This window comes from Coregonus clupeaformis, unplaced genomic scaffold, assembly GCF_020615455.1.
Source record: "Coregonus clupeaformis isolate EN_2021a unplaced genomic scaffold, ASM2061545v1 scaf0260, whole genome shotgun sequence".
NCBI lineage: Eukaryota > Metazoa > Chordata > Actinopteri > Salmoniformes > Salmonidae > Coregonus > Coregonus clupeaformis.
Genome location: NW_025533715.1, coordinates 451,538 through 468,114, shown reverse-complemented (window position 1 = coordinate 468,114; position 16,577 = coordinate 451,538). Strand labels below are relative to the sequence as shown.

The 16,577-nt window shown below is 44.2% G+C and overlaps 1 protein-coding gene across 1 annotated transcript in view; it reads left to right on the top strand.

The window, feature by feature from the left end:
* The window catches only part of dctd (dCMP deaminase), a 48,563-nt gene that overhangs the window by 17,056 nt on the left and 14,930 nt on the right, over positions 1-16,577 (top strand). Inside the window, exon 4 of the mRNA XM_041868312.2 lies at positions 3,667-3,783. Coding sequence (XP_041724246.1) covers positions 3,667-3,783 — 117 coding nt within the window. The remainder of the gene's footprint in view (positions 1-3,666; positions 3,784-16,577) is intronic.

Genomic DNA, 16,577 nt, shown 5'->3' with positions numbered 1-16,577 from the left:
CAGGATGTTCTACTCATCTCAGCTCTTCATCTAGTAGAATTCAATACACACTTTTCCACAATGCATTGGAAGAGGTGGGCTGTGAGTGATAGGCCCTAGTTCTCTTCAAGTAGCCAAACAACAAAACGAGGCTACTTAATTGGGAAGATGCCCAATAGCGAAGCTTCTGCGGTGGTCTTCAAATGTAGGCTAAGTAGTTTTTGTTGTCCTTAAAAGGATCAAGCGTATTGCATCGTAGGCTACATCTCATTGAAAAGTTTTTCTTGTTCTCTTGGCCTTCGGAACCATATTTTGATTTCTGAATGTGTCGGCACTGGGGACTCGGGATGTGGCTATGTTATTTTAGTTTTGTAGGCTACCTATTTAATTTATGGAACAAGCCTCATTTTGATCTCGTTCCCAATGATCAGTATTTTAGTTTATTACGTTGCTGTTCTGAATTTGCCATGCACCCGACTGTCCACGTTTTTCTGTGCAATAGCCTTTTAATTGAACAGATGAAAAGTTTTGGTCTGTGTACTAGGCTATTTGATTTATAAATGTTACAGCAATTTGGATTCTCTAATAAATATATGTTGAAATGGAACCAAATCTGTTTCTGTCTACAGTCCTTTTTTAAAAATAGGATAGATGTGAGCTATGGTATAGGTTGAATGTGATAGTCTGCCTATAACCAGCCTGAGTAGGCCTAGAACACCATTCCTATTCTATTCAGAGTTTAAATTAATTAATTGAATTGGAAATGAACTATTATCAGGCTGGTTAATGCGATGCATGTCTGTTGAATTTGGAAAATCCACCTGCACTCGGCCCGCCCCACGTACTCAACCAGTCAGGAGCCGCTACTGCGTTGCGGCTGTGGCATACTGCATACCTTTTACTAAACGGTACGTGCTAAATAGTCTGCGTCGATGAGTACATGCATTGTATGCAGTTTAAGTATGTAGTACGCTAGTATGGGTATTCGGACACGGCATGTGCGTGCTTTTCTTAAAGGTGCATGCAAATACAAGACTCCATTTCGGTTGGCAGGTGGCCAATCTTGACCTATGACCGCTCAATAGCTTCTCTAATTGGCTACAGTGGTCAGAGAGCACCTAACTGACCATCTGCCAGAACACACACACTAACTTTTTATATGTACAGTTTCTCTTACCTAATAGCCCAAGGCCTACTACTACTGATATCACAATTGTAGCCTTATAGAAACTTCTACAGGGCTTTATAGGTTGACAATGTACAGTCCTAACCCTTCAGTGCACTCTAGTCTATCCTCTCAATTCCAGACCCCTCCCTCTCTGGCTTCCTACAGAAACCCTATATACTATTCCATTGGGTCACAGGCAGCCCAACATGCGCATGTAATTGGCTACAGGTGTTCCAGAATATTCCATTCCAACATTCCCAGACAGACTGTACATTAGACACGTCACTGTTTAATCACAGCTTTTTCTAATGCCACGGGAACCAGAGAATTAATCTCCCCCCGAGTTCAGGAGAGAGAAAAAAAGGTAAGTTATTTTTGAATTATTTGAGTTTCCCCGGTAATTGAAAGCAGTTTGAGTTGAGACCTGAAGTTTTGTGTGTGTGTGTTGAGATACCTGAAGCTTTACGGATGTCTCCAGTTAATATGCAGAGGTTAGGGGGGTTGCTTAGTTTGGAGGACAGAGAGAGCGAGAGAGAACTGCCGAAAGTAAATGAGTTGGCGAATCTCCAGACAGCCCCTTTTTACATTCAAAGGATGTAGGCCTATTTCTTCCTCCAGTCCACCTCAGAATAATTTAGAAGGGTTTAGAGAAACACCCTAGTCTTTCCTGTCCTGTTTCTCCCCAACTCTCTCCAAGCTCTTTCATAAAGATACGTTTATGTTTTTGCAGATGGAGTATATTGGGCAACATGTTGTGCTTAGCTGTGAGGCAGATATGCCCAAGTCTTCTCGTGCTGTTAGCAAAGCTAGGTGAATAATCACTTATTTCCCCTAATCTATTTCTCTCGCTCTTTCTGGCCAATGGGTCTCTCTCTCTCCCCTCTTCCTCGCTCTTTCTCTTTCATGCGCTCTCTCTCTCTGCAGTGCATCCTCTTCTCGTTAGAAAGAATCTCATTATATTTGATCTTCAAACAGGATTTATTTTCTCCACATCCCATGCAGGGGTATCCTAAAAGCCATCTTAGTGTTGCCACTAGCCAGCTCCTTGTGTACATTTGCTACCCAGGTCATAGCATGATGCTAGACACAATGTAAAGGGTACCTTTTACACAGCAATTTCTTTGTGAAACGGGGTAAAGAAAAAAAAACTTGTAGAAAATGTCTAATCATCTTCAAAGGGAAATAAATGGCTGTAATAAAGGCTGTAATATGCAATTACAAGGAACAGCAGACTTGTTAGCCAAGACCTCTCTCTCTCACACACACACACACACACACACACACACACACACTTTCTTAACATCCCTGTTGTCTAGAAGGTCTCTCTCATGGTTGCTGGGGATAATTGCCCTCTACCTGGGAAGGCCATTCTGGTAAACCTCAGCTGATTAAAGAGCACAAATGGGTCTTTTAATTACCTGTTTTCAAGTAGCCAACTCTGCAGCTAATTGGGACCACGAAAGGCTTTTGTGAGGTCCACATTATTTGTCAATTTTAGGAGCAGTTTTTAAAGGGGGGTTGGCTGTTGGATCACACTGCGGATCAGTGTTCATTAGCGCTATTCACCAGTGGTGGTAATGGTAACTACCACTGCGTTAATGGTAACTGAGACCAGTGACTGTAACATTAAACAGTGCTCAGTGGTGGTAATGGTAACTACCACTGCTCTAATGGTAACTGAGACCAGTGACTGTAACATTAATCAGTGCTCAGGATAATATCTTCTTATATTCCCCACCGAAGACATGCTGCCATATGACAACTGATTGTTACAATATCTCCAAGTTAACCACCCCTCGGCTCATATGGTCACCCCCGTCTCCCTCTCTCTTTTGTGCTGTCTCTCTCTCTCTCTCTCTCTCTCTCTCTCTCTCTCTCTCTCTCTCTCTCTCTGGAACTGATTGTATAAGTTCTGCCTGCTTGCTGTGAGAGCAGGGGACCAACGTGCGTGTCGTGCCCAATCGTGCCGTGCCATGCTCTGATGTTGTGCCAAAGCAAATCCGCCACAGTAACGGGTGGCGGCGAGGTTGGTTGTTTGGCTGGCATGGGGCTAGTGGGGGGGGGTATGGTAATCACACCCACACACTACAGTTTGGGGGTTGGTGGGGGTGCTCTGTAATCGGCCACCATCGCTGATGGGGCAATTCATTTCCCATAATTAACGTTAGGAATGAGTCATTTTATGGCTGCGATGGAGGAGAGGAGGCATCTGTTCAGTCTCAGTGCATCACTTTCCACTGGACAATGGGAATGAAGGCCTGTATTGAGTCTCAAAGTAGAATTGCTGAACTAGGATCAGTTTAGCCTTTTAGATCATAATGAATGAGATTATATGGACAGGGGGTTGTTGGAACTTTATGTGGCTGTTGGAACTAGGAATCCTGTAACTGCATATGAATATGTCTCTTATGTTTTTGATTCACTGCCACCCCTGGTATGTTGACCAGATTTTCACTCTCTTCCTCTCCTTCTCCTTCTCCCCCTCTCTCTTCCTCTCTTCCTCCCCCTCTCTCCTCCAGTGTGCCATGCGGAGCTGAATGCTATCATGAATAAGAACTCAGCGGACGTGAAGGGCTGTTCCATGTATGTGGCTCTGTTCCCCTGCAACGAGTGTGCCAAGCTCATCATCCAAGCAGGTGAGACCACACGCACACACACACACACACACACACAGATGAGACCACACACACACACACACACACAGATGAGACCACACACAGATGAGACCACACACACACACACAGATGAGACCACACACACACACACACACACACACACACAGATGAGATCACACACACACAGATTAGACCACACACACACACAAGCAGCTGAGACCCCTCCATCTCTCTTCTGTCGCAACCCCTCCCTCTCTCCTTCACCCATCCCTCTGTTCTGTCATTTTTTTTCTCAATTTCCAAACAGGTGAGCCTCCTTCCAACTGTTGCCCTCACAACCCCTTATGCTCTTCTCCACCCTAATTTCTTTTCCACCCATCTCTCTCTTCTTTGGTATTCCTTTTCTCCACTCTCCTTCTCGTCCTTTCAGGGTCACACACTTCTTCTCTCGTTCCATACCTTTGGTCTTGTCGGGGTTCTTCGCTCCGCATTCCTTTTTTATTTTCTTCCTTCATGCTCTCCCCGTGTTGCACTCCTCCTCCTCCACTCTTTCTATACCTCTCCTCTTCTCTCAGGGACACACACACACACACACACACACACACACTCCTCCCTCTCTCATCCTTGACTCAGCTATTCACAGCGAGACACCTCTCCTCCTCTTCAACTAAACCCATCCCCTCTTTCCATATTGTCTTTCCCTCTATACAGTGGGGGGAAAAATGATTTAGTCAGCCACCAATTGTGCAAGTTCTCCCACTTAAAAAGATGAGAGAGGCCTGTAATTTTTATCATAGGTACACGTCAACTATGACAGACAAAATGAGAAGAAAAAAATCCAGAAAATCACATTGTAGGATTTTTAATGAATTTATTTGCAAATTATGGTGGAAAATAAGTATTTGGTCAATAACAAAAGTTTCTCAATACTTTGTTATATACCCTTTGTTGGCAATGGCACAGGTCAAACGTTTTCTGTAAGTCTTCACAAGGTTTTCACACACTGTTGCTGGTATTTTGGCCCATTCCTCCATGCAGATCTCCTCTAGAGCAGTGATGTTTTGGGGCTGTCACTGGGCAACACAGACTTTCAACTCCCTCCAAAGATTTTCTATGGGGTTGAGATCTGGAGACTGGCTAGGCCACTCCAGGACCTTGAAATGCTTCTTACGAAGCCACTCCTTCGTTGCCGGGCGGTGTGTTTGGGATCATTGTCATGCTGAAAGACCCAGCCACGTTTCATCTTCAATGCCCTTGCTGATGGAAGGAGGTTTTCACTCAAAATCTCACGATACATGGCCCCATTCATTCTTTCCTTTACACGGATCAGTCGTCCTGGTCCCTTTGCAGAAAAACAGCCCCAAAGCATGATGTTTCCACCCCCATGCTTCACAGTAGGTATGGTGTTCTTTGGATGCAACTCAGCATTCTTTGTCCTCCAAACACGACGAGTTGAGTTTTTACCAAAAAGTTCTATTTTGGTTTCATCTGACCATATGACATTCTCCCAATCCTCTTCTGGATCATCCAAATGCACTCTAGCAAACTTCAGACGGGCCTGGACATGTACTGGCTTAAGCAGGGGGACACGTCTGGCACTGCAGGATTTGAGTCCCTGGCGGCGTAGTGTGTTACTGATGGTAGGCTTTGTTACTTTGGTCCCAGCTCTCTGCAGGTCATTCACTAGGTCCCCCCGTGTGGTTCTGGGATTTTTGCTCACCGTTCTTGTGATCATTTTGACCCCACGGGGTGAGATCTTGCGTGGAGCCCCAGATCGAGGGAGATTATCAGTGGTCTTGTATGTCTTCCATTTCCTAATAATTGCTCCCACAGTTGATTTCTTCAAACCAAGCTGCTTACCTATTGCAGATTCAGTCTTCCCAGCCTGGTGCAGGTCTACAATTTTGTTTCTGGTGTCCTTTAACAGCTCTTTGGTCTTGGCCATAGTGGAGTTTGGAGTGTGACTGTTTGAGGTTGTGGACAGGTGTCTTTTATACTGATAACAAGTTCAAACAGGTGCTATTAATACAGGTAATGAGTGGAGGACAGAGGAGCCTCTTAAAGAATAAGTTACAGGTCTGTGAGAGCCTGAAATCTTGCTTGTTTGTAGGTGACCAAATACTTATTTTCCACCATAATTTGCAAATAAATTCATTAAAAATCCTACAATGTGATTTTCTGGATTTTTTTTCTTCTCAATTTGTCTGTCATAGTTGACGTGTACCTATGATGAAAATTACAGGAACTTGCACAAGAGAACTTGCACAATTGGTGGCTGACTAAATACTTGTCTGTACATCCCGGTTGACAACCACAATGCATAGCTGTTTAGCTTACCTGACATTGTATTTAGCCTAGGTACCATACAGTATTCATTCTGTACAGTATCAGTTATGCAGGGATTAGACTAACGCTTACGTGATAGCTTTGATAGATAGACATCAACCCACTACACCCACGCTAGTAGGAGATATCTTTTCCTCTTCCCTTTTGATTTAGCTTTCTCCTACTGGCGTTTGTTTACCAAATGGCAGTCTGTTTTTTTAGTACTAATTCAGCTTGCGGTGATTGCACTCGGGACAATCTCAACAGATTCTCAGCAGAGTGTGTTGGGTGCGTTTGTTCATTGACCTCGCTCGTGCGTGTGCCGTGGTACAATGTGTGTGTCAAGGTGATTCTGACGGTATGCTCGGCGAGGGAGTGACGTCACACGGGGAATTGGGGACGACCCCCCCCCCCAGCTGAGCACATGGTTTGCTCCCTCCCACCTACGATAGAAAGCAGGATTTTTTTTTTTTACTCCACAACCTCCGCCTTTTTCCCCGGCACAGTGGGGTGTAAGCTCCATCTCCAGGCTCCTACTTCATTAAGGAGGGAGTTTATACACACACACACACACACACACTTCTCGTTCACCTGCACCTTCAAGAGGTGAAGGAAACAAAAGAGCAACAAGCCAACCTGTGATGCTGTTTCAACCAGGCTCGTCAAACGCTTAGCAACAAGCGCTGTGTTTCACAAAGGTGGCGTGTGATAGATATATATGCGAGGAAAAAGAAAAGAAAAAAACATATGGGGGATTGGAAGTGATGCAGACAATTACATTGATGGAAGTTACAATCTATCTGCAATATTAAAGCTGATCTACCCCCCCCAAAAAAAGGTGGCGTGTGATGACTGTTCACTCCTCCCCGCCACTAGAAAAAGGATGCAGGTGCATCTACAGCACCTCTCTTTCTTCCTCTCTGCATCTCTCTGAGTCTTACTAATTCTCTCTCTCTCTCTCTCTCTCTCTCTCTCTGTCTCTCTCACTCTCTCTCTCTGTCTCTCTCACTCTCTGACTCTCTCACTCTCTCTCTCTCTCGCGCTCATAACAGCATGAGGAGAATCAGAGGGTTTAACAATAGGTGTGTTTAGATGTGTTTGCTATTTCGTGGTCCTCTGTAGCTCAATTGGTAGAGCATAGCGCTTGTAACGCCAGGGTAGTGGGTTCGATCCCCGGGACCACCCATATGTAAAAATGTATGCACACATGACTGTAAGTCGCTTTGGATAAAAGCGTCTGCTAAATGGCATATTATTATATTGTTATTATTATTATTATTATTATTATTATTATTATTATTTACCATGAAACCGATAGGCCTACGGAAGGCAGTTGGGCTCAATTTCACAACGCGCCTTAGTGCTGCACCTGTTCGTCTGGTTTTAATCGCTCACTCCAGAAATGGACTAATTTCCATTCAGCCCTGATTTTGATGTGGGCCTTTATTAGAACGTCTCCATTTGAGGGAATAGGTTAAAGTACGGTCTGACAGCGTGGGCTGCTCTGTGTGTGTGTGCCTCTCTGGACGGCTGTTGGGTCATTTGTGTGTTTAATAAATGCGCCTCACGTACAGATGGACAGAACGGGCTCAGCTCTCTAAGAACGGGAAGGGATCCTCAGAGTCCTTTTTTAAGTAAAGTTTGCAAGGCCTTGAACGGTAGACTCTCGGCCCCTCAACTTGTGTGTGTGTGCGCGCCTTGAACGTAACCCTCTTGGCCTCTCAATACACAGGCTCTTCAGATGAGAGATGGAGAGATTGAGGGAAAAAGAGGAGGTGTACTCTTCTGGCTTTAGGGGGCACTGTGGTCTTATCATTCTCACCTCTCCCCCTCCTTTTCTCTCAGTCTCCAGCAGGCCACCGATTCAATCAACGTTTGAACAAATCTCTCAGTTGACTTGTTTTTGGACTGGAGTTCAAATGGGTTGTGCTGCTTCTCAGTAACCGCGTGGAGCCACCCAAAACACTCTCTCCCTCAATCTCTTTCCACCTTTTTATCTTTCAGTTTTCTTTTCTATTCTATCATTCAGTTTTTCTCCCATTTTCACTCTTTTATTCACCCAATTACTCACTCCTCTCTCCTCATTTCCCCCTTCATCTCCACCCCTCCTCTCTCCTCCACCCCTCCGTTACCAGATGGTTAATGGTACGTAACTGCCTTGTTATTTACAGTATAACGCCTCCAGAATCAGCCTCATCTATTCTATTCTCAGCCAGTCTCAGTTCTAATGTGAGAAACCTGCTGCTGTAGTCTGGCTTGACTCCAATGCTAGTATTACTGTAGTGTTATGCCTCCCACGCTAGTATTACTGTAGTATTATGACTCCCACGCTAGTATTACTGTAGTGTTATGCCTCCCATGCTAGTATTACTGTAGGATTATGACTCCCACGCTAGTATTACTGTAGTGTTATGACTCCCACGCTAGTGCTACTGTAGTATTATGACTCCCATAATAGTATTACTGTGGTATTATGACTCCCATGCTGGTATTACAGTAGTATTATGACTCCCATGCTAGTATTACTGTAGTATTGTTATGTCTTTAATCCTAAGGTCTATGTTGGTGTAGCGCGCCAAACTAGCTCTCTCCTCAATCCTCAGCTCAGTCATGTGTTGGTGCATTTAGCCTTAACGCCTCAGTATGGACTTTGAATTGAGGAATCATTATCCGTCGTTGTACAGAAAATTAAGAGATAATATTTTTGTTGACAAGAGGACGGCACTGTCCTAACACTGTGTAATTACAACCTAGCAGGTTATCCGTCCTCTGAGTCTACCTAGCTAATTCACTGGTTGCCCCTCTTCACCCCTCTCCTCCCAGCGGCCTCGCTCCCATTGTATTCCCATTGGCTAATCTGGAGGCCTTTTGTTGCTTTCCTAATCCCATTGGAATGCTCCTCCATAGTGTCTCCCTCTCCTGTTTACCACTGGCCCATTTACAAGACCTGCTATTGTAAGTCACTTCAAACCAAAAAATCGAATAACATTTTATTTGTCTCATGCACCAAATACGACTGGTGTAGACTTCACTGTGAAATGCTTGCTTACGACCCCTCACAACGATGCAGAGTTTAAAAATAAAATGGTAACACAAGAGTAATAAAATATAATACACAAGAATGGAGTTATATACAGGGAGTACCAGTATCAGATCAATGTGCAGAGGTAGGAGGTATTTGAGGTAGATACACTATATATTCAAAAGTATGTGGACACCCCTTAAATTACTGGATTCGGCTATTTCAGGCACACCCGTTGCTGACAGTTGTATAAAATCGAAAACGCAGCCATGCAATCTCTATAGCCAAACATTGGCAGTAGAATGGCCTTACTGAAGAGATCAGTGACTTTCAACGTGGCACCGTCATAGGATGCCACCTAGACGATTCTGTGCTTCCAACTTTGTGGCAACAGTTTGGGTAAGGCCCTTTCCTGTTTCAGCATAACATTGCCCCCGTGCACAACACGAGGTCCATACAGAAATGGTTTGTCGAAGAACTTGACTGGCCTGCACAGAGCCCTGACCTCAACCCCACCGAACACCTTTGGGATGAATTGGAACACAGACTGCGAGCCAGGCCTAATTGCCCAACATCAGTGCCCGACCTCACTAATGCTCTTGTGGCTGAATGGAAGCAAGTCCCCGCAGCAATATTCCAACATCTAGTGAAAGCCTTCCCAGAAGAGTGGAGGCTGTTATAGCAGCAAAGGGGGGACCAACTCCATATTTATCACGCTTTACTTTAACTATACCCACATGTACATATTGCCTCAATTACCTCGACTAACCGGTGCCCCCACACATTGACTCTGTACCGGTACCCCCTGTATATAGCCTCGCTACGGTTATTTTTACTGTTATTTTACTGCTTTTATTTTTTTACTTGTTTATTTAACACTCATTTTTCTTAACTGCATTGTTGATTAAGGGCTTGTATGTAAGCATTTCACTGTAAGGTCTACACCTGTTGTATTCGGCGCATGTGACAAATAAAATTTGATTTGACATACACTGACCAGGTGAATCCAGGTGAAAGCTACGATCCCTTATTGATGTCACTTGTTAAATCCATGTCAATCAGTGTAGATGAAAGGGAGAAGACGGGTTAAAGAATGATTTTTAAGCCTTGAGACAATTGAGACATGGATTGTTTATGTGTACCATTCAGAGGGTAACTGGGCAAGACAAAATATGTACTGTAAGTGCCTTTCAACGGGGTATGGTAGTAGGTGCCAGGCGCACCAGTTTGAGTGTGCCAAGAACTGCAACGCTGTTGGGTTTTTCACGCTCAACAGTTTCCTGTGTGTATCAAGAATGGTGCACCAGTCCCAGGGTCCCTAGCTTGGTTGATGAGCTTGAAGGGGACTATGGTGTTGAATGAACAGCATTCTCACATAGTTATTTCCCCTCTTGTCCAGAAATTGCATCATCTGTGGATCTGTTAGGGAGTTATACGAATTGGAGTGGGGCTGGGATGATGGTGTTGATGTGTGTCATGACCAGCCTTTCAAAGCACTTCGTAATTACATATGTGAGTGCTACAGGGCGATAGTCATTTAAGCAGGCGATCTTGGAGCTCTTGGGAACAGGGACAATGGTGGTCATCTTGAAACATGTTGGGCTTACAGACTGGGACGAGGAGAGAGAATGTCAGTGTAGACACCTGCCAGCTGGTCTGCTCTGCACAGCCTGGTATTCTGTCTGACCCCGCAACCTTGTGAACGTTTTGCTCACATCGTCCACAGTGAGCGAGATCACACAGTAATCCAGAAAAACATGGGCTTTCACACAAGGCACAGTGCTATATTCTTTGAAGTGAGCATAAAAGGCATTGAGATCGTTTGGGAGTTCTGCATCGCTTGGCCAACTCATGGCTGGGTTTCCCTTTGTAATCCGTTATAGTCTGCAAGCCCTGCCACATACGACAAGCATCGGAGCCTGTGTAATAGGATTCCACCTTCCTCCTATATTGTCCTTTTGCATGTTTGATGTCTTGTTAGAGGTTATAGCGGGCTTTCTTGTATGTGGCCGTGTCCTGTTCCTTGTAAGCGGTAGCTCTAGCCTTTAGCCCAGCGTGGATATTGCTGGTAATCCATGTTTTTTGGTTTGGATACGTTCTTATAGTCACTGTGGGGACGACATCGTCTATGCACTTTATTGATGAAGCCTGTGACTGTTGTGGTAAACTCCTCAATGCTATCAGATGAATCCCGGAACATATCCCAGTCTGTACTAGCAAAACAGTCTTGTAGCCTTGCGTCTGCTTTATCCAACCACCTCCGTATTGAGCGCATCACTGGTACTTCCTGTTTTGATCTTTTTGTTTGTAAACAGGAAGCAGGAGAATGGCGTCATGGAGTCTTGGTCAGATTTGCTTAAAGGAGGACGAGGGAGGGCCTTGTATACGTTTCTCTGTGTAGAATAAAAATGGTCTAGAGTTTTAGCGCCCCTATTGGGGCAAGAGACAGTTTTAAGTCTCCCCACGTTAAAGTCTCCGCCCACCAGAAACGCTTCCTCTGGGTGAGCGGTTTCTTGTTTGTTTATGGCCCCGTCCAGTTCGTTGAGTGCCAGAGTGGTGTTGGCTTGTGGAGGGATGTAGACAGCCGTGATAATTACGGATGACAACTCCCATGGTAGATAAAAGGTCTGCAGCTTAACCATGATCTATTCTATACCAAGTGAGCAAAAGCTAGAGATTTCCTTCACATTTGAAGCAGCACACCAGTTATATATGAAAAAACACTCCAACTCCTTTCGATTTCCCGAAGCTGCCGTCCGATCCTGCCGCCGCATGGAGAATCCACTGAGTACGACGTGCATAGCGTTATCATCCAGCCACGTTTCAGTACGACATATAATATTGCAGCTTTTCAAGTCTCTCTGATAGGTGACTCTCGAACGAAACTCATCCATGTTACTCTCGAGTGATTTGCCAATAGAACGGAGGGGAGCGCCGTTCGGTTTTCACTTCGCCTCAATTTCACCAGGACTCCACCTCGTCTCCTGCGTCTACGCCTGCGGTGTTTTGGTAGCCCATGGAACCAAGGAATAGGGTCCGGTATGAACAGTGAGTCGGAGTTGAAGTCGTATTTGAAGTCAAGGTTTAGGTTAGTAACTGTCGATCTGATGTACAGAAGTGCTTGGCGGTTATATGTGATAATAGTATGAACTTTCTGTACAATAAAAGTACAGACAATCACAATAAAAGTCAGTATATAGCAAAGTTGGGTTGGAACTCGTAAGATGACGCCCTTCCTTCCTCTTAGCCGTAACGAGAGGCCGCTTTCTTCCTCACATTGGTTTTCCCTTGCCTTCTCTTTCTCATTCTGTCTCTCTCCTTTTTTCTTTTTCTTTCCTTGCCTCTCTTTCCCTCGCTCTCTCCTTCACTCCCTCTTTTCTTGCCATACTTTCTTATTTTCTCTTTCCCTCCTTATCCCTTTCACTGTATCCCCACCCACCCAACCCGTCGTAGCTGGTCAAAAGGATGTTTAAAACATGGATTCATGGGAGCCTCCTCAGTCTACTGGGCTTGGACTGACTCCCCAGCGCCTGCCAGCCATCCTGCCTGCCTGCCATCTTCTCTGCCATGTTGTCACTTTGGGCTTCCGCTGGCGAGGGGCTGAGCAAGTCTGTCACAGGCACACGCTCTCACAGGCATGCACCCGTACACACAAACTCTCTCTCTTTCTCACACACACACACAGTGTCTGTCACCAACTTCCACATGTTCCAATGTTTTAGTCTGGTCCCAACTGGCTAGCTCCCCTACCCTCCTCCCTCTCTTCTGAATTACTTAAGCTGCCCTCCTGTCCACTCTAAATTGGACAAGTCACTGTTGTGGAATGTTCCAGAATGTTACGTTTTTTTACAACTCAAACTGTCTCTATGGTTCAAACTAAAGTTTTCCATCCTAGCATGACTGGTCACAAGTATTCCAGTGTTACTGGTTAGTTTGATAACAGCAATATCAAATCAAATTTGATTTGTCACATGCGCCGAATACAACGGGTCTAGACTTTACAATGAAATGCTTGTTTACAAGCACTTCTCAACAATGCAGAGTTAAAAAGAATAAAATAAGAAAAATAGAAATAGTAAAATTCACAAGAATTAAGCTGTATACAGGGAGTACCAGTACCAGATCAATGTGCATGAGTACAAGGCATTAGAGATAGATACAGTTGAAGTCGGAAGTTTACATACACCTTAGCCAAATACATTTAAACTCAGTTTTTCACAATTCCTGACATTTAATCCTAGTAAAAATTCCCTGTTTTAGGTCAGTTAGGATCACTACTTTATTTTAAGAATGTGAAATGTCAGAATAATAGTAGAGCGAATTATTTATTTCAGCTTTTATTTCTTTCATCACATTCCCAGTGGGTCAGAAGTCTACATACAATCAATTAGTATTTGGTAGCATTGCCTTTACATTGTTTAACTTGGGTCAAATGTTTCGGGTAGCCTTCCACAAGCTTCCCACAATAAGTTGGGTGAATTTTGGCCCATTCCTCCTGACAGAGCTGATGTAACTGAGTCAGTTTGTAGGCCTCCTTGCTTCGGGTCATTGTCCATTTGGAAGAACCATTTGCGACCAAGCTTTAACTTCCTGACTGATGTCTTGAGATGTTGCTTCAATATATCCACATAATTTTCCTTCCTCATATGATGCCATCTATTTTGTGAAGTGCACCAGTCCCTCCTGCAGCAAAGCACCCCCACAGCATGATGCTGCCACCCCCGTGCTTCACTGTTGGGATGGTGTTCTTCGGCTTGCAAGCACCCCCTTTTTCCTCCAAACATAACGATGGTCATTATGGCCAGACAGTTCTATTTTTGTTTCATCAGACCAGAGGACATTTCTCCAAAAAGTACGATCTTTGTCCCCATGTGCAGTTGCAAACCGTAGTCTGGCTTTTTTATGGCGGTTTTGGAGCAGTGGCTTCTTCCTTGCTGAGCGGCCTTTCTGGTTATGTCGATATAGGACTCGTTTTACTGTTGATATAGATACTTTTGTACCTGTTTCCTCCAGCATCTTCACAAGGTCCTTTGCTGTTGTTCTGGGATTGATTTGCACTTTTCGCACCAAAGTACGTTCATCTCTAGGAGACAGAACGCGTCTCATTCCTGAGCAGTATGACGGCTGTGTGGTCCCATGGTGTTTATACTTGCGTACTATTGTTTGTACAGATGAACGTGGTACCTTCAGGCGTTTGGAAATTGCTCCCAAGGATGAACCAGACTTGTGGAGGTCTACAATTTTTTTTCTGAGGTCTTGGCTGATTTCTTTTGATTTTCCCATGATGTCAAGCAAAGAGGCACTGAGTTTGAAGGTAGGCCTTGAAATACATCCACAGGTACACCTCCAATTGACTCATATGATATCAATTAGCCTATCAGAAGCTTCTAAAGCCATGACATCATTTTCTGGGATTTTCCAAGCAATGGCTTTTTTTCTGGCCACTCTTCCGTAATGCCCAGCTCTGTGGTGTGTACAGCTTAAAGTGGTCGTATGGACAGATACTCCAATCTCCGCTGTGGAGCATTGCAGCTCCTTTGGGGTTATCTTTGGTGTCTTTGTTGCCTCTCTGATTAATGCCCTCCTTGCCTGGTCTATGAGTTTTGGTGGGCGGCCCTCTCTTGGCAGGTTTGTTGTGGTGCCATATTCTTTCAATTTTTTAATAATGGATTTAATGGTGCTCCGTGGGATGTTCAAAGTTTCGGATATTGTTTTTATAACCCAACCTGTACTTCTCCACAACTTTGTCCCTGACCTGTTTGGGGAGCTCCTTGGTCTTCATGGTGCTGCTTGCTTGGTGGTGCCCCTTGCTTAGTGGTGTTGCAGACTTTGGGGCCTTTCAGAACTGGTGTATATATACTGAGATCATGTGACACTAAGATTGCACACAGGTGGCCTTTATTTAACTAATTATGTGACTTCTGAAGGTAATTGGTTGCACCAGATCTTATTTAGGGTCTTCATAGCAAAGGGGGTGAATACATATGCACGCACCACTTTCCGTATTTATTTGAATTGAAAGTAATTTAAAAAATGTCACCAATTTGGACTATTTTGTGTATGTCCATTACATGAAATCCAGATTAAATCCATTTAAGTTACAGGTTGTAATGCAACAAAATAGGAAAAACGCTAAGGGGGATGAAGACTTTTGCAAGGCACTGTAGTCTTTGTGAGTATGCATAGAGTCAGTGCAAGATGCGGTTAATGCAGATAGTCCGGGTAACCATTTACTTAACTATTTAGTATTCTTATGGCTATTTAGCAGTCTTATGGTTCGGATCCTGTTGGTCCGAGATCCGATGATCCGGTGCCGTTTGCCGGACGGTAGCAGAGTGAACAGTTTATGTCTTTAGTATTTGGCAATTTCGGCCTTCCTCTGACACCGCCTGATATAGAGATCCTGGATGGCAGGGAGCTCGGCCCCAGTGATGTACTGGGCAGACCACACCACTCTCTGTAGCGCTTTGCGGTTGGTTATCAGTTCAAATGTACCGTTTCTCAGTCTTCAATCTATAAGATGTTTTTCTTTATAGTGTGTCTCAGTTCTCTTGGCAACGGGTAGAGATGGATAAGAGGCTAATTATGTTTTTACAGACATAATACATTTTACAGTGTACCGTGCAGACCTTCACTTTTGACAGTATCTACATTAGCATCGGTTTTCTAAAGGTTGGGATGTGCATATCACCTTCAGGATACTTCACAATAAATAGATAATATCTCCCAGACATAGAGAGAGAAAACAAATGTGCTTTATTTGAAGATATTTTCCTTGGTACATTTATATTTAAACATATGGATCTGTTTTCCTCTGTTGCTTCTCTATAGATCAGTGGAAAGAGAAATCGTTGTGGGTGATTTCAATAGTCAATTTATTCAATTCCGCGTCTCTTTTCTAAAATGACTACCACTTGCTTCTCAACCTGTCAGACTCAGAACCCCATCTTGGATCATCTGATCCCCTTTGTATGGTTTTTGTCCGTTTTTGGACAGTACATGAGGAAGGGGAGACCAATAGTAGAAGAATAGACAGAAAGTGGCTGAGACTGGGCTGGCTCGCCAGGGGGGCATATGTGATTCAGAGTGAAGACCACTACTGCTTGACCAGATTCCGGCACTCAGAACCCCATCTCTATGGTCATAAAGGAAACCTCCATTAGACCCCATCTTGGCTCTGAAGGATGTGTCTTAGAAGGACTAGTTTAATTTCATCCCATTTGCTTTTAAATTACGTGTATAGGCTACCGTACACTAGACTAAAGCTCTTGTCCTTGGCAACTTGTAAAGCTCCCCGTTTGGTGCAGAAGGTAATCTGAAGCTGTGTGTCTCAAGCAGTGTGGATGTTGAGTCTCTTCTCTCTTGGGAGCAGCACTTTCAAATGGAAACACACACCCCTACTCAATACCAAGATGGCGTAGCAGTGCGGTCGTGTTCTCTTGTGTGTCCATGTAAATAGCTTGTTTTT